The sequence below is a fragment of the Cygnus olor genome, chromosome 4 (genome assembly GCF_009769625.2).
Source record: "Cygnus olor isolate bCygOlo1 chromosome 4, bCygOlo1.pri.v2, whole genome shotgun sequence".
NCBI lineage: Eukaryota > Metazoa > Chordata > Aves > Anseriformes > Anatidae > Cygnus > Cygnus olor.
Window position 1 is genome coordinate 68,177,592 of NC_049172.1, and position 21,859 is coordinate 68,199,450.

Sequence of the window (21,859 nt, forward strand, 5' to 3'; positions counted from 1 at the left end):
TTTTTTTTTTTTCCAAACAACTACTTTTACATCCATAGCCTCCTCCCTTCCTGATCTTCTCTACTCATGCTGTTTCTCTCCTGCTTCCTCTGAATTATATTTTGTTTCCCTTTTTACTTTCTGTAATACTACTGTCACATTTCCCTTTTTCCTTGCTTCCTGCCATATTTTGTTCAGCATTTTACGTATAATAAGGACATTTAACCATTTCACTAAGAAGTTTCCCCCCTTACGAATATTTTCATTGTGGCTCAAAGCAAAAGTGTGAACAGCCTCTCTTGAAGCACTCATTCTTTAGAGAAAAAAAATAATTGTAAAGAAACTCTATAGCCACGAATATGTGGGACTTGTTGCAGAAGTTCTACACATTCAACATTGCTGAGGTGTTATCTTGGCTGCTGCTCCATCTTTTACTGATCAGAGATCATCTTGACTCATTACACACCACCTAATGCAGTTAACTGTACAGTCTAATATGTGGCTACTTGTAATAGTAAGGGCCTATAATGGATGATAGTAAGCTTCTTCCTATCTTTATGTTCCTAATATGTGCAATGCTATTTCCCTTATGATTCTGTTTGCAATAAGAATTGTATAACTGATATTCCCTAGAGAAAATGAAATCCAACTGAATCTGCCAAAGATACCAGTCAGTGACAGGGAATGCCACTGTCCCTAGCCAGCTACATTAACAGTCTGATTATTGCTCACTAATGAGTATTTTTCTAGTTACTTCAGGTTATCACTAATCTCTCCATGATCATCACTAATCTCTTCCATCTCAGATGAAAACATCAGATATTCAAACTACTAATGAAGTAGCTTGATTTATTTTTTCCATACTACAAATAAAACACTGATCTAAGGGGGGAAAGGGTTATTTACTACTAAGTATGTGTGCTGGTAAGTGTTTTAGATATTAACATCAGTGTGGAACCTGTTAGGGACATATGCATCATGTTAGCATGAAGACCACAGTTTACAAAGAAAAACATGAATTAAATCACAAGTGTTCATTACTACTGTTTACAGTCACTAATTTGGAGCCTTCTGATGGGAAAGGTATCATCTTTCCCATTAAAGCTGGGGTGTAAATGTTGTTGGTCATTCATTACAGCCATGATTTTTTTAAAACCATTTTATCTGAAGTTTTGGTTTATTTTTTGTTTTGTTCAAGTCTGTTTCTTGGGCTCTTCTAGGATCTAGCAGCATATTACTAAGTAAAAAGTCAAATCATGCTGGATCCAGCACCTGACAAAACATTAACATTGTTTTTACACATTTCGGGAGGAGGTGGGAACAGAAGGGAAGGAACAGACCAAGGAGTAGGAAGCACTACAATACTTTCATCTGAAGTGCTAAATCCTACAAAGATCCCTCTGATCTCATTGATTATGAATACACAAGAAAATTCAGATTATGAATAAACAAGAAAGTCAGAGATTGTCCTCCACAAAAAACACCTGAAGCGTTCTTTAGATGCTTTTCATGTTATTTTCTTCTCTGGCAGCCCTTAATCTTTGGGAAGGAACAGGCTGCAGGCTGTAAACGATCCTAACTACCTACAGCCCATTTTTTACTAATGTCTTTACTGCAGCTTTTTAAAGTATTTTATACATTGTCATTTGAAACAATTAGACAACAACGTCTGCCTTACCAGATTATCGAGCATTCGCATAAGAGCTTCAAATTCCTGTTCGCCAATCTGCCACTTTGGATGGGATACAGAACCCTCACCTGCTGGAGACTCAGGGGAACGAGACTTGGCTTTATACTTTCCAGGATCTAATAACACTAGGTTGTCAGGTCCACCTGCACTGGCCAGAGTACGTACCTTAAAAACAATATAGTCAACATTTAGTTTCTTGAGGGGAGGAGGAGGGGAAAAAAATAAATCAAACTAGACGAAATTATTTAATTTTAAAGCTATATAAATCAACATATTTGTTTGTACCAAAGTTGCCTTAAGGCTTTGAAAGCACTTCTATTTTTAACAGGTAGCTTATATCAAATCAATGGTTCTAATTCAGTATCGGAATACTGCTGGTTAAACCACCATTTTGGATGTCCTCATGTAATATAGTGATTTCTCAAACCATCACATTAGTTTAGATCAATAGTTTAACCAGTAAAGCACACAACTGTTAATCTGTTCAAAGGTTAATATAGCAGACCATTATATAACCATACTAAAGTTCTTACTTGAATCTCACAGGCAAGCACTAGGTTATGAATATAGTAGAAAGCCTCCTCAACAGTCTCTCCAACGGATACTAAGCCATGGTTTCTGAGAATAAGGACCTAGAGAGGCATTGCAAAGAGCGTTAACAGCAATAATGCAAGTATTTTCAGTGAATTAAATATGAATCCATTTAATCTTGCTCTTGATTAAAGAGCATAGCTCCCTTCCCTCCCACACTTGTCTTTAATTCTAGCTGTAACTACTGACCTTGCTTTTAGGTCCCAAATTTTTCTGAATAACCACTTTTTCTTCATCATCCACTAAAATACCATGGTAGTCATGATAAGCTATGTCCCCTAGAGAAAGTGCTTCAGGTGAAATTGGCAACAGACCACACTTCATTGCAGAAACCTGAGGAACATTAACACAACTAACTTAATTTCTTGCAAGAGGGAAAAAAAACAAAACTGCAAAAGGTACACATCTGGAACAAAATATAGACAGTTAAAGAGGGATAATACATACCAATATATTGAGATGCAAGTATAAGACTACTCTAGATGGCTCCCTAAAGCAAAAGATTTTTTTTTATTTATTTTTATTTTTTATTTTTTTACAACTTCCAGATTGGGTACAAAAGTCTCATTGATCTTGGGTCTGACTTAATACAGCTGCTTTTACATGACATGAACAATAAATGTGGAAAAAAAATAAAATCAACTGCATCTTCACATCTCTCATTCCTTTCACTCCAGTCAGTGATTTTTGTTTTTCTCCTCAAAAACAAGAGATGCAGTGACAAACTACAACACACACAGGGAATTCTGCAGCACTACTAAAATTAAGGAACACTGTTAAGACTGTTATACATGACAATTTTAGGAATCTCAGTCTCAAAATGGTTGCATTACTGCTGTTCATCAGTTAAAAAATAAATGAAAATGACAACTTTAAAGTATCTGAGACACTTGGTGACCAAATGATCGAAAAAAAATCAAAGAGGTAGAACTGATTTGTAACCAGTTTTCCTTATGAGTAATATCTAGTTTTAAAAACATATGAGTTTATCCATCTGCGCATCCACGACATTTTTAAGGGAGTGTTAAAGTGTACTTGAAGTTGTGCTACCAGAGCTTTTTGTACTCAGATCACAGAAAAACATGGAAATATTTAAGAAAGTTTTGATAAATTGTGCTTTGCAAAAACAACATGAAGTATATAAAAGATCTTATGATGTAGCGTCAAAATATAGAGTCTTTTGTGGTAAAGGACACACAAACACAATATATGTGCTTTCCAATTATAAAGCTCAATATATTTGTCTGACCATCTGTGTAACAAACGAATAAGGAGAGTCTGACTGATTTAGACACATATTTGAAGACAGGAGTAGAGGCTTCATGCCCTTCAAAAAGGAAGCAAAACTATGATTAAGGGGGACCCACCTATTTTCCAGTTTGGGTGTGTGTGGGGAAACCGAACACAAACAAAACAGTGTGCTTACCGCTGCCCCTGCTGGAGTGTGAATATGAACAATGCATTTAACATCAGGTCGAGCTGCATAAATTGCAGAGTGCAAAGTAAAACCAGCTTGGTTTACTCCCAGGTTAGTGCTCCCACGATCAACTACATCTCCCTGTATATTGATTTTAACCTGGAAGTGAAAAAAAATTAGTTTAATAACTCAAAACCATCAAAAATCTGACTTAATTCAGCATCTACCACTGATACTCTAAAAGCGTTATTTTAACAGGTGTCAAAATGTGCATGAGAGGGCTGTAGGCAGGTGAGTAGGTCCCTGGCTTGAGGTTGAAGCTTGAAATGTTACTACTCTGCACCTGCTTCATCTCACTGCTAGAGGTTACTTACCTCACCGTAGCCAGAGCAAAAGAATAGTTTGAAAGCTTCCATTTTGATTCAAAACAAGAAGTCAACCACATTAACTCAAGTTGCCTTCAGCAGCAAGTAAAGAAGATAGATGCTCACAAAATGCTTCTAATGAGCTAGCAGTTATGGGAGTGCTGTCTTCAGCTGCTACCATTGTCTCAAAAAGACTGTATCTGCACTCTCGGCTACTTATATCATTAAATAATGTCAACTGAATTAGGCATCTGACACAGTATCTTCAAACTGTAACAAGCATTTATGTCTGAAACATAGGATGCTTCCGCAACAAGCTTTACTCAAAGGGCAATGGCTTTCAAGGGTACAATGTGGTTAGCTACCCCGATGAGCTGGCTCCTGTTTACAGCTAGATCAACTGGAGGACACCTGGTGGTGAAGATGTGGAAGAAATCTCTCTCAGAAATGCCTCAGCTGTACCAAAATCAATCATGTTCAATAAAGCTATTTCACACAGGTTACAAACAAAGAAAAGTATTTGCTGGGATTGAACTTAAACAGCTACGAATACACAGAACAGATTCCGCTATTTGTATTTTACAGTTGTGAAAAACAGTAATTGCTTACCAGACTGGAGGCAGTAACTTCACTGTAAAGGAGTCCAAAAGGTACAATGAGGAAGTGTTCCTGCTCAGAATTCACTCTGGCCTAAGGATAAAAGATGAGTAAGAGCTAAGTTATTAGGAATAGTTTATTAAGGCATGTGATAAGGCCCAAAACCATGAAAATTCCTTCCAGTTCTTGAATATGGAATGGGCAAGTATGTCTATAGCATATGCAATTCAACTTTCATGTATGTTATAACAGATAATCAACATACAGCACGCTTAATTAACCCATGTTGAATAGAACCAGATGGTAGGTACATGCCAGAGTCCTTCAGACTGGTGGAAGACTGGTAAAACCTTACATCCTGTGGAAAGGACAACTAGATTACTGTAGATAAAAGGAATTATACTATATGATAAATGCAAAAGTTGTTTTTTTTTTTTAAGAAGAGTAAGTTTATACTCCAACTGTATTTATATTCTAGTAAAACAGAAGGTATGAAATACAAGTGTGTGAGAAAATTTAAGAATTTGGCCCACAAATCTAAAACATCTTGATTCTGAGTGGGGTTTCATCACTGACCTTGGTGCCACATGAGATATCTGTGAGTTCATAATACAAAAATAATTCTGACTTCAAAATATTCACAGCTTGGAATGCATCTGTTTCAAGACTGTACAACAAAAAGTATTGGACAATTTTAGGAACCTCCCAACTTAAAAAAATAAAAGAGATTCCACAGAGTGATTGAAGTCAGAAGGAACTTCTGGAGGTCATTCGGTCCAACCCCCAAGTTTTCCCTCCCCTGACACGCACCTACTTTATGCTCACTTAGGCCTTCTACTACTTGCAACATTAAATACATATGTACTTACATATAGTTCTACAACAGAAAAAAGATTTTTAAAGTAAGTAGTTGATCAGTAATCTAAAAGCTTCCAGCACAAATCTGTCTTCCTTCTGACAAGCTGGTAACATGCCATAGCATAAGAGCCTTAAACCGAACCAGCAAGTTCAGGTTAACCCGTACTTTTAGGAATCACCAAAATAGTTCTCATTACAGAATTGTAAGTGATCTAAAAAATCTTTTACTTAAGTTACATGCGACAAAAAACAGGCATTACTTAAATGCTCTGAAAGCTAATGAAAGCCTGAACAAAAGATCAACAAGCAGCAACTCACAAATCACCTTACTTTAGGATTAGATCCGATAAACTGCTTGTGCCCTCAAAACAAACCAAGACTCAATAAACGAAGTACATTCTGCTAACCTGTAATCTCAAATTCTGCCTAACCCTGGAGGCACCCAAGCTTACTACACATTGCTTCATTTGACATGAAAGCTCTTCATGCTCTGTAATTCTGCTTCTGTTGTCAGGACTGCACCAGTCTGAACAATTCCACATACAGCCGCTGCCAGCGATTGATAAGGATCCAGAGAAGCAAGATACTCCACCCAGCTCCTTGATATGCCCGGGTTGGCATGTGCTCTCATATCCTCACAGTTCCTTTCCCCTCTAACACACAGGGTCACACCCCCCACAGAAGGCTGTTGTATCTTTTTTTTAAATTATCCAAGATACACACTGATGACTTTCAACTTCAATGCAATCGCCTAGTAATTAGAGCATCCATTCAAAGAAAAATAAAAGAAAAAAGACGACCTGGAGTCAAAATCCAGCTCTGCATGAAGCAATAATATCTGCCACGTTCTAAGGAGTGCCTTACTTCCACAATACCATTAAACGTATGTGTATACAGAACAAAGGCGAGACTATTTTGTAAATACTACAACCTTGTTCCACATCAACTTCTGAAGGTAAATTACAGCTCTTAGTCACCTTTCAGGATGCTATTCACTGGAGGAGTCTGTAAAGGCAGTAAAGGAAAAGTTGAACTATGACTTGTGATTGCTGGTGACAAACCACTTCCAAAAAACTTTCCAACACCACTTTGCCCTTTGAAAGCTATCTAAAATACTTTCAGCATCTCATACTCTAAGCATTCTGTCTTCCATCTCAACTGGTAACACGTCATCTAACCAGCCTGTGCTGCCCCCTGCCCAGGCCTCTAGGCACACAGCTCTAAACCCATACTCCCAGGCGTGAACATGACACTAGAAAGCCATCTCCAAGCCTGCTTGCTTGGAAGCCTTTTTACTGCATTAACGTTTCTTACAAAATCAATTCTCCTCTCACGTATGAAAAATCAGGGGGTGGCACAGAGTTGTTTACAAGAATCACTATGTTGGATACATTCCCTTAGTGAAGTAACCAAATGGTCTAATCGACACTGCCCTCATCTCATGCCTACCCATATCATTTACAATCTTCATCAGTTCACAGGTAACACACCTTGAAATCTCAAAAAGCAGTAATAATGAAATTACCATATTTCATTCAGATTGCAACAAAAAAAGGAAAATGCACCAAGGACAACCTCTACTACGTAAAAAAACAATTCAGCTCTGTTAGGGAAACAATCGACTGGGTTGCACACCACAGCTGTGACTTCACTCATGAGACTCATGTTGATCATTCTTCTGGCACATAAAACCTCCTTGATTTGACCCCCTTGTCATTCTTATTATGGATGCCAGCGATTACTCAGTCACACAGAAAATTGTTGGCACGCAGCATTAAGCTAAGCAGTCCGCTCGTGTTCAGAAATACTAATGGTTTCTTTTTCAAAAAGGTCAGTAGAGAATTTTCAGTAAAATTGAACTGTATGACTAGTGAAAAGATATTTTAGTACTTAGAAAGAAGATGAAGGCATCACCTTGCAGAATAATATGTATCGTTAGTCTCGTAGTATCTTAAATGTTTTGAGTAAGTCTTTCAGAAACCTTAGGTTTCATCATAAGAACTTCCATGCACACTCTCTTAAGGCTATTCAGGCTACGGCAGCTGATATCCAAGCTGTTTCAGTTCTTGTTCTTGAGATGCAGAGACTAAATCTCTTCACTGTTATACTGCTTTCAATACCACTTTGCTCCTCTTCCACACAAAGAGAAAATGACCGATGAGGGAGGGAAACAATTCACTTGCACATTAAAACAATTGGTTCAGTTATCTGTTGATTCAATACTCACTGTTATGTGATTGTAAATAAGCTGAGACCAGCCAAAGAGATCTGCTAATCTGTAGAAAGCTGCCAATTTACATCGTAGTAACTTCTCCCCTTTTTCATAAGCAATGGAATCAGAGCCCCTCAGATCATTCACTGGTGTCACCATGCCAAGACCTGAAAAGGAGAAGGGAAGAAAGCACAAGGCAGTTGTGTACAACAGCAGTTAAAACCTAACATTGTTATAGTGGTCTTTCTTACTATTTAATATCAACATGTTAGTCTAAGAAACAGACAGCAAATTTTAATTGCTATAATGTCATAATGCACATGACACGAATCTAACGATAGTCTCTGACACAATCTTGGATAGAGTCTGCATGTTTCCTTCCCTAATATTCATTAGTGCTAAGGGGACAATGAGTTCTTAGCAATTTCCCCCGCCTCAAATTCATGATTGTCTACAAAATGCAACTTTCCATTGATAACAGAGAAGTGTAACCCCAAATACTCCACTTTGAGATATGATTTTGTATTCCTGGAAAGGAGAATTATACATATAACAAGATGCACACAAATTCATTTAATTATGAAAAAATAAGTACAGGCTACACAGAGGAGGAAGATTATGGTAAAGCATTACAAATTCTGTAGGTCTAGTTACAGTCCATTGAAAAATGTGATTTAGAGTAGCTGTGAGAGAGCAGAATCTGCCATGCTACAGTCTGAACTACAGATTACCTCTGGAGCACAGGCAGGGATTTATATTATCCTAAGACAAAACCTGTGTACACAAGCATTTTCACACTTCTAGTTTTTATTATGCTTGCCGATGTCTCTTGTCTATAGCTTCACTTCGCAAAGGAAAGCTGCAAACAGTACTTCAGTGGCAAAAAATAATTAGTTTCTAAAGACCTTCACTGTTACTAAACTATTAAATGAGTTTAATTTTCCTGGATACAATCAATTTGGTAAACATTAAAATGTTTAAGTTTTCAACTAGTGTTCACTATCAGTCTTACCTTTCAATTAAGGTATTTTGCTTGACGTGGCTTTTGATATGAATTATATACACGAATCCCATTGCATATCAATGTCATTTAGAGACTAATCAATGCATTTTCTGTTTGCAATGCTCCCTTGAGCAGACAGGATAGCATTTAAGCTTCACAGCACATTTCATTGCATTCACACTGTCTTCATTTTAAGCCTTTCAAACAAGAGAATTCAACTATTATATGCTTAGGTGCACTCACTCATGTTTAACGCAGCCATTCCGCCTTGTGGTGCTGCTGGGTAGACATTTGGCACATTTGTTGTCATAAAATCTGCAATCTGCTGTAAAGCCAATAAACCTGTTGGATTCTTCCCCTTCTTAAATTGTTCCTGGATCATGGATTCCAATTCTTCACAAAAAGCCTGGCAACAGGACATGTCATATTGTAAAGCAAACATGAATGAACTTCAACCTTTCATACAGAGCTTCTTTTTAACACTTCAATGGAAGCGTGCTATCTCTTTTCTCCAAAGTAGTTCAGGGCAGTATTACTGGGTGCATGCTGTTACTGCTGCTGTCTGGAGCCCCAGTGATAGGAGTAACTTTTTCTGTAAATGGAAATGTCAGTATTCTCTCTCATTGAGCCTATTAATATGGATTACTGGAAGGAGAGAGATGTACAACTGACTTAAAAGAACACAAAACCTGAATGGAAAAGTAGCAGAACCCGGAAAGAGAAGAAAAAATATTAGCATGGCTCAGAGGGAACTAAGAGCCAAGGAGATATCCAGAACCACATAGGAATAGCCATGGGATTTTAAAACTATGCTTAAACTAAGGGTCTGTTTATTTCTTTTCTAATTTTTGTTGTTATTGTTTATCTTTGGCAGAAGGAAAACAAGATTTTTACTATTGCTAGTAGATGCTGCTTTTGACAAGAATATTCAAGTTTGTAATAAAAGTATTCCAATAGTTACATTAATCTAAATAAAAGGGGTTGCTTTCACATGAAAACCAGTAAATATAACACTACATCCCTACTCTTAGTGAAGACATGTCACAAAGTGTTTTGTATCTAAAGCTACCCATCAGTTACTACAAAAGGAACAAATTTAATGAGAGCAGCTTTATTTTGTGCACTCTCTCCAGGAGGAAAACATCTTTAATAGTAAAATTCAAATCATTCACTGCTTATTATTGTGCACCTTTTCTGGAAGGGAAGCATAATATTTCATATCTCAAAATAACCCATAAAAAAACTGAACACAGGGCAGACCTGCCCTGTACAAGCTACTCCTGGAAGAGTTACTTAATTTAAATGCTTACATAAATGCTAAAATACAAAAAATGAAAAAGTGTCTCACTAGGACTAGATGGATGATATGAAAAAGCGTTGACTAACTGATTATAGACAGAATTCTGAAAGCAAGTCCGAAGCTGCTTCACGTGTAGACATTCAACCAGATAACATGAGAAAATCAGGCTACAGATACTTTAGAGGAAAGGCTAATCAGAAAAAAGTAACACAGGTCTAAGACAACAAACTTCTCCAGTTTTACAGATATTAAAACAATAGAGATATAATAAATTTATCACTTTAAAGATGTGCATTTTCTTTTCTTACTGGGCTTTGAAGAATCATGGAGACTCTCTTCTTCTGTTCCATCATGTTAAAGTCCTGGCGAAGGTCGGGTGCCATATTTCTCTCTCTCAAATAATCTGGATTATTTTCATCAACTCGATCAAAATACCTCTCTTTATGAGGAGCTGTTGTTGGAGGTGGTGAAGTCACCACCGCTGCACCAGAATCACCATTCATAGTACAATTTTATGGAACCTATGAAGGCGGGATCAAAGAAGAAAAGTAAATAAAACAAGGAAATGATTAAGAATTTCGTATATGTTCTTGTTTCAGAGAAAAAGTTCAAATCCACCTAAAATTACCACGGCCTCCCAGACATGAAAGCCATGTTTGTGTGGTTGGATAGCAATATTTTAGAGAAAAAGATTTTACGATAAACAACTAGAAAAGTAGGCTAACATATATGCTAAGCCAAATACATTACATGTGTACATGCTACACGAGACCACTACTAGATCTCCCATTTAAACCACTCCTATTTCTTTAAGCTGCCTCCAAAGCTTGATTTTTCACAAGCGTGCAAGTCTTTCAAATCTTGTCACAGTCTATGAGATGATAACACGCGATGTCTAAACTCACTGTAACTTTTTTTAGTATATAAAGTCATATGGGTATTGTATAAACTAGAATTTAAAATCGTTACCAAAAATAGGATATTACATATGCTCATTAATATGAAGAATCAACGCCACCAAAACACGCTCAAATTGCAAACACATTTCTGGAGACAAGCTCAGAAATACTCTACAACCTGAAGCGTGCTTTTTCACAAACGTATTCATTTTGGGTTCCTTCCACAACGTGCCCAACACTACATTAGCATGTGGTTTTTGAATCTGGAAACCACACACACAAACAGAACCTCCACCCACTGGCCAAGGCTCATTTCAGTTTCATATGCTATAACAAACAATTGCACATATCTACTGAAAACCTCAGCTGGTATTGCTCAGAGCCTCCTTTCACTCACAAGAATCCCTTTGTGTAACATTAGCCCACTTTTCTTGGCAACATATTATAATATTCCTTCGAAAAAATCCTTTTTGGAAGATTTTGTGAGGCCTATCGCCGACAAGCTGAACAGCAGTTTATTAAAGGTGCCTTGTAACACCTTGAGACTTGGATCTCTGATTCCTGATCATCTGACATACCAAATCATTTTTTTTTTTCCAAAAAAGATTTTCTTTGCATACCACACACGATTAAACAAAACGTGACCAACACAAACTGTACTTCACTGAACTGTAACAAGGATATTTACCGAGGAATGGCTTGCCAGTTCAGCCAACTGCAATTCTGTATGTACGTTACACACAAAATATGCAGAGTTGAAATCCCTCACCATCATGACATTTAGTTACTTTACCAAGAAAACGAGCCAAGAGAAGCTGGTAGGTCTTCTGGAGGTACAGGAAGAGATAAAGTGAATGAAGCAGCAGCATCTAGCTCCCCGTCCCAGTAAGACAGAACAGACTCATTTCAGTAACAGTGATTTAGACCAGGGGTGGAGACAGGCAGGAAAACCCCAATTTAAACAGCCAGTTTCATTATGTACCTTCAGTTTTGCACGGCTTAGTAGCGTCAAAATCTGCTAATATTGCCAACTTACTACAACTCCTTCCGCTATGCAATGGGAGAGACTGTACATATCTTCATTAAGTAATGAAGAATCTTCTACAGGTTATATCAAGTAAATATTGAGGCATGTCTCTATTTTACTGTTTTGAAGTTTTCCTTAGTTACTTGTCGTGAACTGTACTTGCTTGTAAATTAGGAATCTATTTGCATATTTATTAGCTAAAACCACCTCAGACATGGATGCACACAGAAGAGGAAAGTTTACACGTTACTCTGAAACACAAAATATCTTAAAATCGCTGCAGTGAGGACAGTGATCTGCTTCAAGACTTCACAATCAGTAGATCTCGTCCTCTTTAATTCTTCCACTAGAAAATAAGCCTGCCTGCTGTTTCAAAACCCACCTAGTTTCTTATTTTGGAATGAGCAAATCACTGAACTGTGCCAGCTGAATACAGTGGGTAACAGAAAAGCCTTTTTCTTGAATCTGCAGAAGAGAACGCCGTTATAAAAATCTGCGAGCTCTTAAACACTCGGGTGTCAGATGCTCAGGGCTTTAGTGGTTTCCACTAGCTGAGTTGCTAAACGCAGGCACCCCTGCACTGTTTCAAGTCCAAGCTTTAAAAACACTCAGGTTTTCATTTATTTTTTTAAGCAGCCATGAACACATCTTTATTATAGTCACACTTCTTTTAATTATTGGCTTTCCTCCTCCCAGGAGGAACTACAGGGCATAGCCAGAAGAAATAATGTTTTCATCCAGACAAAAAGCCTTTTGAGGACTTGGATGCAGGAATTTTTAGACAGGCAAAGTTGTAAGCAAGCAGCCACCCCTCCTTTGCCAGCTCCAGGTCCCCAGCACCCACCCTCCACATCCTGCTCCCCTGCACAACCTCCCGTCTGTGCCAGTTGTCCTTTTGCACCCAGAATGGCTTCCAAAGAGCCACCACCACTTCCTACAACCCCTCGAGTTCTATTATCAGTTCTAATCTTCTATGACCTTTTTTTTGTGTTGTTGTTGTTGCAAAACCACAGCTCGCACCTCACCACCCGCTGCTCACCACACACAGTAAGAGAGGTCAGAAGTGGTGCCCGGGCAAGGCTGCTGCTCTTTACTCTCACACTGGAAAGGAGCTGGTCCCAACAGCCTTGCACAGGCGATACCAAAATAGGACCACAGCACCTTGCTAAAGCTGTGTTACTCCTTCACCTTGTCTAAAATGGCATTTGAGAAGGTCCTGGAAAGCTCTTACTGTTTCAGCACTAGCTAGTGGCAGTAATTTAACAGGAAATTCAGTGTTTAATGTTAAGTGGTCCTTCCATAACTGAGGTTAAATCTCCGTTCCATAGCTGAGTTCTACAGATACTTACAATTAACGGCATCCCACCCCTCCGTGTGGTCTTGCAGTCAACTGTTTTAACATAACTTTAACAGTAATTGTCAATTTCCATGTCTGTCAACTGCTGCTGCTGATAAAGGGTTTTGCATTAGAAACAGACCTGTTGGACATTTTACACAAGCTATCAAAATTTATTTATTAATTTCCTCTGAGTCCCTTTGAGAGTAAGGCAAGATGGACTCTCCCGTAAGAACTTTAGTAAGACACAAACCATAAATAAAATGAATCTCAACAGTTGAGCTGAGCACACGCTGGGAAGTAAGGAACTGCAATGCCAATGGACTTCTTGCCACAATAACTGTTTTTAATGCGAGAGCCTTCTCTAACGTAACGGTGTCAGTGAAACCACACCCTTAACTGAAAAGCCGCGGCTGCAAGATGTAAGCGCGTACAAAGCCCTCCTTTTGGGAGCAGCGACTTTCAAACAGAGAGACTTATCAGAGGAAGCAGCATCCATAGCTGGGGAAAGAAATCCATGAAATTCACATCACAGCTTACAATAACTGAAGCAATTAGACCCATTCTTCTAATAGGCACGTACATAAACACTACAGACTTCAAACACACACTGCATCAAATGAGAAGCACCAAGCCAACTCACAGCACATGGTATTTATCATCAGTGTGTGCATGTGCACATGTGTGCTATACACAGGCTGGTTGTGAAATCATTCTTGTTTGGAAAACAGCTTTATAAAAAGTACAGTGCACTTGCAGATAATGAGCAGTGTTTATGACAAGAGGCTGAAATTATTAATACTTAGGATTACTTTTATCCTTCCAAATTATCTTATAACCCATGAAAGTTCCATTGCAATGCACCTAAGAGGAAGCAGTGTTAGGGAGCTTAATTTAAACAAGAGAAGAAAGCTTTACAAAACGAACAGCACAAAATGGATTCTGTTAACATGCAGAAAGAAGAAAAATATCTCAACCTTTTAAACAGCTTTCATTCCCCAATACTCAATAAGGAGAATTAAATGATGCACATTTAGTTAACTAATTAAATTGGTAAGACACTGAGTAACAGCCGATTAGAATCTACTATAACTGAAGGGCACATAAAAAAACAACACCTTACATCTAAAAAAAATACATAAAACAATTTTCAAAGCCATAGTAGATTTGGGATGAGATCTCACTGTCGTTCAGAAACACATTTAAAACTTTAAAACAAACATTAAATTCATGTAATTCCTGGAAGTTGGGAAAGGAGCAGCTAACCATATTTCTTGGAGGAAACGATGCTGCAGTCGCTTAAAGGTTGGTGGGTTTTTGTTCTTGCGGTGGGAGTATTGTGAAGGTTGTTTTTTTGTTTGTTTGTTTGTTTGTTTTGTCTTTTTTTGCCATTTCCTAAACTCCCCCAATCACAAACTGCAATTGCAATTGGTTATTTTTTGCTCCTCCACACCCAGAGGAAAAGAATTTTTGCTTTAGGCTGCAGTTGGCTGGGACTCGACCTAATCTAAGGGCTCGCTGCCACCAAGGGACAGACCACACCTCTTCACACCAACGCAGCTTCAAGTCTGCTGAGGCTGATTCAGAATAAAAATACACTCAGAGAAGCAAGGAGGAGGTTGTGTCAAGATGACAAGGGAACCCAGAACACTTCTAAGAAATTTTCAAAAATACTGCCAGCTCTAAGACAGCACATGCAAGAAGTAAAAGAGAACCACCCCCCCCAAAAAAAAAAAAGAAATAACTGTAGGGTGTGGATTTTGTTGTTGTTTTTAAAGTCTAGGAGAGTTATCTGATCAAAACCTTGCAGAATCAAGTAATTTCAGAGAACAGAAACAAAAAAATCCACCAAAATCCTGTTCCCTTCTCGGTGGCTTCCAAGTCCTATGTACGAAATGCCATGTGAACAAAACGTACGGATGGGAGCTTGTGCAGAAGTGTGAAACAGATCAGCAGCACACTGCTCAGCTGAGAGCAGCCCTTACAATTTCAGGCAACAAACTGACAACAAAAACTGAAGGAGCCCATTCCCAGCACACACAGCTTGAGAGACCTATTTTGACAGCAATATAGTAATTTGCTTTGTATCCCCTTTTTTCAACAACTTATCTCCTCTCATGCCAGAACTATGCCCCAGAGACCTACCAAAGGGAAACAAGCTTTGACAAGAAGTTCCTGCAGAAGGGACAAGTTAGAATAACAAACCCGTTTTCTTGACTTTTGCGCAAGCAGCAGTCCTTGTGGAGTACAACTTCGCTGAAAGCAACGTTAAGACAGGTAGTGTGCTGGTACGGGGAGAGAGCTCTGTGTTGGGTACGAGGAGATGGGGACAGAAGTGTGAGGAGTGTGTTTACAGCCCAGAAAAGGGAGGCTGGGGGATGGCACAGGGCTGTGGGACGGAGCGGGGAGGTGACAGGAGGGAACACGGGGATGTGCTGCTGCAGGCAGCGAGGCCCCTGGACACCGAACGGTGGGGAGGCAGCAGGGGAGCAGAGCGCCCATCCCCAGAAAATCATTTGGTATCTATAAAAAAAAAAAAAAAAAAAAAAAAAGGGCAGATTTTTGTTCCCAGCACCCAATATTCTGGTACTTTCTGGATTTTGGATTTTTATTTTCCCAAGTTTCCTTTACTTTAGAATAAAATTTCATCTTGCTCCTTGAAAAAATTATGACCACTGGCTAATAGGGAAATACATTATTCATTATTTGCACTACAGTTTCCTTCATTTTCAGTAAGAACATTTTGGCACCGATGACATTGGGTTTGTTCTTTCCATTTCAAATGTTTCCTACTGAACTTTTAAAAGGAGAAGTTGGCACTGACTTAGGAAGTCTACAAACAAAGAAAGTAAATCATGACTGTACTACTTAACAGACAACGTACTTTACATCATGAACAACCAGATTCTTCTTTTTCTTTTTCCTTTTGAACCAAACGTTCCCAGCTCATGCATCTTCAAAGTTTCCCCTGCTCTTTGTTTTCATACAGGAAGAGACTAGTTCACAAAAAGGAACACTTCTTTATCTTGTACTCAGTGAAGGCACCATCAGCTTGCTTACCAAGAGAGATGCTGCGAGTTAAGTACTGGACTCTTTAAACAGAGAGAAAAAACAACTATGAGCTTATTTCACTAAAAGTACTGCATTTCTATTTCATATTGGTAACATCGTGCCATAGAATCTGTAACAGCAGTTCAAGAAACAAGCAGGGTTAGAGAAAAGGCAAAGAAAAAATTAGACCGAGTTACAAAAAAACTTACTTGAAAAGCATCTACTTTGTCCTTTATTTTTTGCAATTAGTTCAAATTTTCCCCCTTCTCCAAAAAAATGAAATCAGAGGACTAGGACAGTAGGCAGTGAGTGATCACAAGGTTACGTTACAGAACTGGAAAAAGTTAATTTGGATGAGCTTGAGACCTCAAACCATACAAACCAGAGAACATATATATTTTTTAAACACAGTATTACCTTCTCTACTGATGGCTATCAAAATTCCTTATTATTTCCAACATTTACATTAAAAGCAACCTCTCCAAATGGTTTAGAACAAACAATAAAACCAGAAATCTACAGACAAAATATTTATGAAGGGTAAGAATCTATTTAACAGAATTATCATGATGACAGATAGTTGCAGGCCTTTTACCATATAAAATATCAAATAGCTTTTGCATTGCCAAAAACGTTTCAACTTTCCTTTGTTTAAAGAACCAATGATGATAAATAAGAAACATTTTATTATGACCATATACTTTGTATTACAAGTCTTCCCTTAACTGGTATCCTGAGCATAAAGGAAAATAACCCCTATTTCAGACAGGAACAGCAACCTACAGTCTGTCAAAAAAAAAAACAGCCTGGTAATTATGTAATTTAAGAAACACAACATCAGAACCTGCTTTTGGCATCTGGCTGATAATCAGGTTTTCTGGGCTGTTAAGAGCACAGTGCAGAAGCCACAGGTAAAGCAGGGCACCGTGTGCATCTGGTTCCACATTCCAGATGTCACCTAGCTCTCCTGAAGTGCCATAAGGCCACCTCAAATTTATGCCAGAATTTGGGTGGGCAGATTCAGCTGGAATATTGTTTAATTACTTCTAAGTTCTGCAAGTTCAAGGTATCTGCTCAGAAAACATAATTCGGTCATTTCAAAGAAAAGAGGAAAAACCAGTGGTGAAACCACTGGCTACCCTCCCCTTTGGCTCTTGATGGCCATTTTGATATTAAACCCTAACAATGTAGTCACGTGTGATATGGGATTCTCTGGATGGAAGCAGACAAGCTACCCAGGACATTTCACCCCGCTTCTTAGTGACTGACCAGCTCCACCTGCTCCCAGAGTAGGGCCAGCATTACCTTATCCGCCATCCCAAACGAATGGCATGCTGCCGAACAACGCTGTGTGGCTATTAGCAGCTTTATGCTGAAAACCTGAGTTCTAATTTGAAGAAGCTGCTCAAGCAAAAGCCACAGAGAATTAGCTAATTAAGAGTATAATACCACAAAACTCAACTGAACCCAGCTAATGCAAAGGAATATAACCCAAGTAAAAATCAAGGCAGAATTACTCGGCGCTGAGAAGGCAAGATCTGCATTCAGGAGCTATCATAAGTCACTACTAGGAGTTGCAAAGATAATGCTGTGGCCAGGTGGCTTGCTGTAAACCAAGAGTAGCATCCCTTACCTTCAAGGAAAGAAGAATGCTACTAGGACATTATTTCTAGTCCTCCCTCCTACACAGACCTCAAAGAGGCCATGAACTACTACTGAGGTCAAGGGCTACAAAAAGGATCTAGAGGGTAAAAGACTAATTTAGAAAGATGAGTGGCTTGACCTGTTTGGTTAAGATTTTGCTCAAGATTTAAATGCTTAAGAGCAAGCATCATGCACATTCAGCCTTGAATCAAGATGAAGCTCCCTAACCACATACACCGGAATACTGCATCAATAACTTCGCTTTCCAACCCTTTTTAAAATGCAAGCTTTCATCTAGCTTCCAGAATACCTTTTACTATGCCTGTGCTGAGATCGAAGTCCCGTCTGGTTCGGAAATCGATGAATCTGCTTTCTTTCTTAGGCTTTGGGAAAAAATACAGTTCCCACACGCACAATATGCTCGTGTTATTTGCAGCTTCCAAAGCACTTCCAGCACCACTTTTTTTTTTTTTTTTTTTTTTAAATAGCACCTTCCTCTGATGGTAGGTTGGTGACAGCTGGAGGCTGAATGTCAGACAGAAGGCACAAGTACTCAGAGACGGTACCAAAAATCCTCCTTAATCCTTCTCCTATGCTCAGGACTGATCAGACTGGCAAGCAGGACAAACTTTCTATCAGATCCGATAGGTATTTTTTTTTTTTTTTTTTTTAAATGATCTTCTGCAACATGAGGAGCAAATCCCCCATCAGAATAATTCAGGCTCAACTTACCTAACAAGCTTCAGCGACCAAAACTATGCGCACTCCTCAACACCTCACTGTCTGCTTCAATGCATTTAGCAGTTTAGTTCACTGAAAGGAAATTCCTTAGGTTACTTTATTTTTTAACATCTGTCTTATGTTTAACAGCGTGTAGAATAAATGGAGTTGCACTAGACACAAGGCCTCTGTATGGCTCACTGACAAAGCTATAAAATTTGGTGAACAGAAGCAGTGGTGACAGGTATTTTTCCCAATTTTTTTTTCATCTTCTAATCGTGCAGGAAACATCTGAAGCCAAAACAATGTAAATTCAAATATTTTCCACTATTAGTATTGGTGGATGGTGGCAACACCAGGAAACTACTGCATGTTTACTTCTGCCATCAGGCTCACGAGCCCATCCAAATAAAGAGGTTTAACCCAAATACTGCTTATTTTTAGGTTTCTGTGAACCCACATGCACTTCCCAAGCCTCGTATTAAATTCACCAGTAAGCCAACGCCCTCAGATTTTTGAGCACAGGTCAAATCAGAGCAGCAGCTTTCCCAAGGGCAGGGCCCCGGCTTGATCTACTGAGTACTTAAAAAGCCTGAGACAAACTGATCAGCACGTCTGACGCCAGAATGAACACTGGTCTCAAGCTGAAGTTATAAATCTGTTAGGCTTCAAATTCCAAAGATGTGTTTGTTGAAAACACAAAGCATACAGCAGTTTCTCAGTGAAACAGCTGAAATTGGTTGAAACAAAAACAAGATATTTGATTTGCCAATGTAATAAAATTGGGTTAAAAAATTCTACCATTTTCACACACACATTTGAAATCAGAACCTCCCAACAAACCCCAGATGAAGATCTCCGACTTGCTAGTGGCATTCAATGCACCCACCAGGAAGAAAAGCCCCCTGCTTACAGAGAGGTGCAACTCACCCGCGACCAAGCTACTGCTACTCCGCCAAGCAGCGAGTTCGAGGAGATGCAGCCATGGCACCAGAAGCTTTAGAAAGAACCAAGATCCAGCACCGGACCTAGCAAAACCTTGTCCTTGATGCTACTGTCCATCAATAACTTGGGGATTCTTCTGATACAGAGCAGAGGCTCTCCCCTGCCGCAGAGGAGCGGCTGCAGCGCTGCAGGAGAAGCACGGAGCTCATAAGCAGCTTTGTGAGAGGGCAGCAGGCTCAAGGGCTCATTTGAACGCAGGACACGGTGCGAGTTGCGAGCTCACTGCAAGTGCCCTAGGTGCAAAGACAAAGGGAAGGAACAGCCTTCTTCCTCCCTCCAGATTTTCCGCTGACCTGAAGGTTCAGAAAAATAACCAAAATGACCAAGGCCCCTCTGCTACACAGGATGAGGGCAGCAGCCTTGTGGCACTTTTCCTATAAGGTTTTACAAGGAATATCTTCCAGTGGTATTACCCATCCAGTCCTACTCCTTTTTTGTTTTTCTCTAAGCAAAGGAGGGTGGACATTCGAAAATGAGACACAAAAACCTACCTGTACAAAAATGTTTGTTAATTTTGAAAATGGGTATGTCAGATCAGTGTCTTGGAGAAAGAAAGCAAACCAACACTCCCCACCCACACAGCCAATGCTATCCTAGATATAAAAGAGGAAATCTCGGTTTTAAAATTTAAGTGACTGCAGCCATCCAGCACTGTTGAAACACCCAGAACTTACGCTTTCACAAAGCCCTGTGAATAACAAGAGCTTTTACGAATAACAAAAAACACAAAACCCATTTCTGCAGAGGAATGTAAGTACTTCCCTGACGTCTTAAAAACACGATAAATTTCAGTGACTGGAAATATTCACATCTGAAATATCAGTGTTATGATGCATAAGGGATCAACTGAAGTGCAGCAATGCTCAGGCTAAGTGGCCCCATTTTGGGCAGGATCCAGCTATTTTCATATAGGCTGAATAGTGGGGAATGAGATTTCTGAACTGTGCTGGCAACAAGCAGAAGAATGGCATTTAGCCTTTTGAACTGTTCTGCAAAAATAACTTTTAACGGGATAGTTAGATTACATCTCGCATCTTTATTTATTTATTTATGGGAGAGAGAACAGTAGGTACAGTCATCTCCCCTCAGCATACAGAGGAAACATGGCTCTGGACTTACTGCAGCCAAGATTTCACTTCATTCAAACGAGAGTTATTTCGTGGTGTGGGTAGTTTATTGCTTGTTTGTTTGTTTTAAATAATTTCTGGTTAAAGCCTGAAAGCCTCTCACAAACCAGAATGAAGAATCCTTTGACTGCCCCCGGAACAAAAGACCTCCTGGGATAAACCTTTAAAGTGATCAGATATAACAAAAAAGACCAGGTCATGGAGCCCATTTTCGTTTTAAATATTGATAATGTCAGCTCAAATTTAAGTGCACTGCCTTCCAAGGACTCAATTCAGCCACAGCAACTAGAGCTGTCTTACAGTCTGTTATATACTCCATAGTTTGGGTACGCAAACTCATTAACACAGTAACAGCCCACAGACCCGCCCAATTACCTACGGACATTTTTGAGCAAAACCCCTCAGGCATACTTCTCAATTTTGCCTCTTGCATGGAAAATACAGTATGTTAAGAAAAATTTAGAGTTTACTCTTACTGTCATTAAGAGGCCCAAACTGGAATTTTCAAAGAAGGGGAGAGGAATAGATTCTGTGGGGTTTTAAATCATGATGCATCTAATTTGGAGACGTGACTTAAATTTGAATAAGTACACAAATACAAAAGGTTTTTTTTTTTTAAATAAGGAAGTCTATGAAATATTTAGAATTCTAAAAACCAAGCACGTGAATTAGCAGATTCTGATTTACTGTTGATTCTGATCGCATAGACACAAAGAATCTAGAGATTTATAGAACAGTTCTGCAGAAAAAGGATTGCAAAATCAAAAATATTCTAGTCCAACTTCTTCACTCACCAGAAGTTATTAAACCTCAATAACAGCAGTTACATAAGCTCTTACACATCCTGATTGAAAGACAAGAGGTTCTTATTAAGGCAAGGCCAAGCTAAAATCCCATAAGCATATCAGTTTTGCTTTCAAGGCTGAAATAAAGTATTAGCATGGTCCCTACTTATTACAATAAAGAATAGTGCCATGAACATTAGAGTGTAATAAATAATATCTATTTTCTTATGCTAAGAAATCCCATTTCCTAATT

The 21,859-nt window shown here is 38.8% G+C and overlaps 1 protein-coding gene across 15 annotated transcripts in view; it reads right to left on the reverse strand.

Annotated features, from left to right (window-relative positions):
- Positions 1 to 21,859, reverse strand: part of ADD1 (adducin 1) — a 60,702-nt gene that overhangs the window by 20,483 nt on the left and 18,360 nt on the right. For 12 of the 15 annotated variants that reach the window (XM_040554624.1, XM_040554632.1, XM_040554622.1 and 9 more), the window contains exons 2-9: positions 10,321 to 10,533; positions 8,956 to 9,118; positions 7,725 to 7,876; positions 4,652 to 4,732; positions 3,687 to 3,836; positions 2,450 to 2,593; positions 2,203 to 2,301; positions 1,658 to 1,834 (exon numbers count right to left, since the gene is read on the reverse strand). In XM_040554624.1, coding sequence (XP_040410558.1) covers positions 1,658 to 1,834; positions 2,203 to 2,301; positions 2,450 to 2,593; positions 3,687 to 3,836; positions 4,652 to 4,732; positions 7,725 to 7,876; positions 8,956 to 9,118; positions 10,321 to 10,515 — 1,161 coding nt within the window. In that variant the 5' untranslated portion in view covers positions 10,516 to 10,533. Of the gene's footprint in view, positions 1 to 1,657; positions 1,835 to 2,202; positions 2,302 to 2,449; positions 2,594 to 3,686; positions 3,837 to 4,651; positions 4,733 to 7,724; positions 7,877 to 8,955; positions 9,119 to 10,320; positions 10,534 to 16,158; positions 16,362 to 19,619; positions 19,923 to 21,859 lie in introns of those variants that run through there. The other 3 variants (XM_040554625.1, XM_040554621.1, XM_040554619.1) reach the window with 3 other exon arrangements.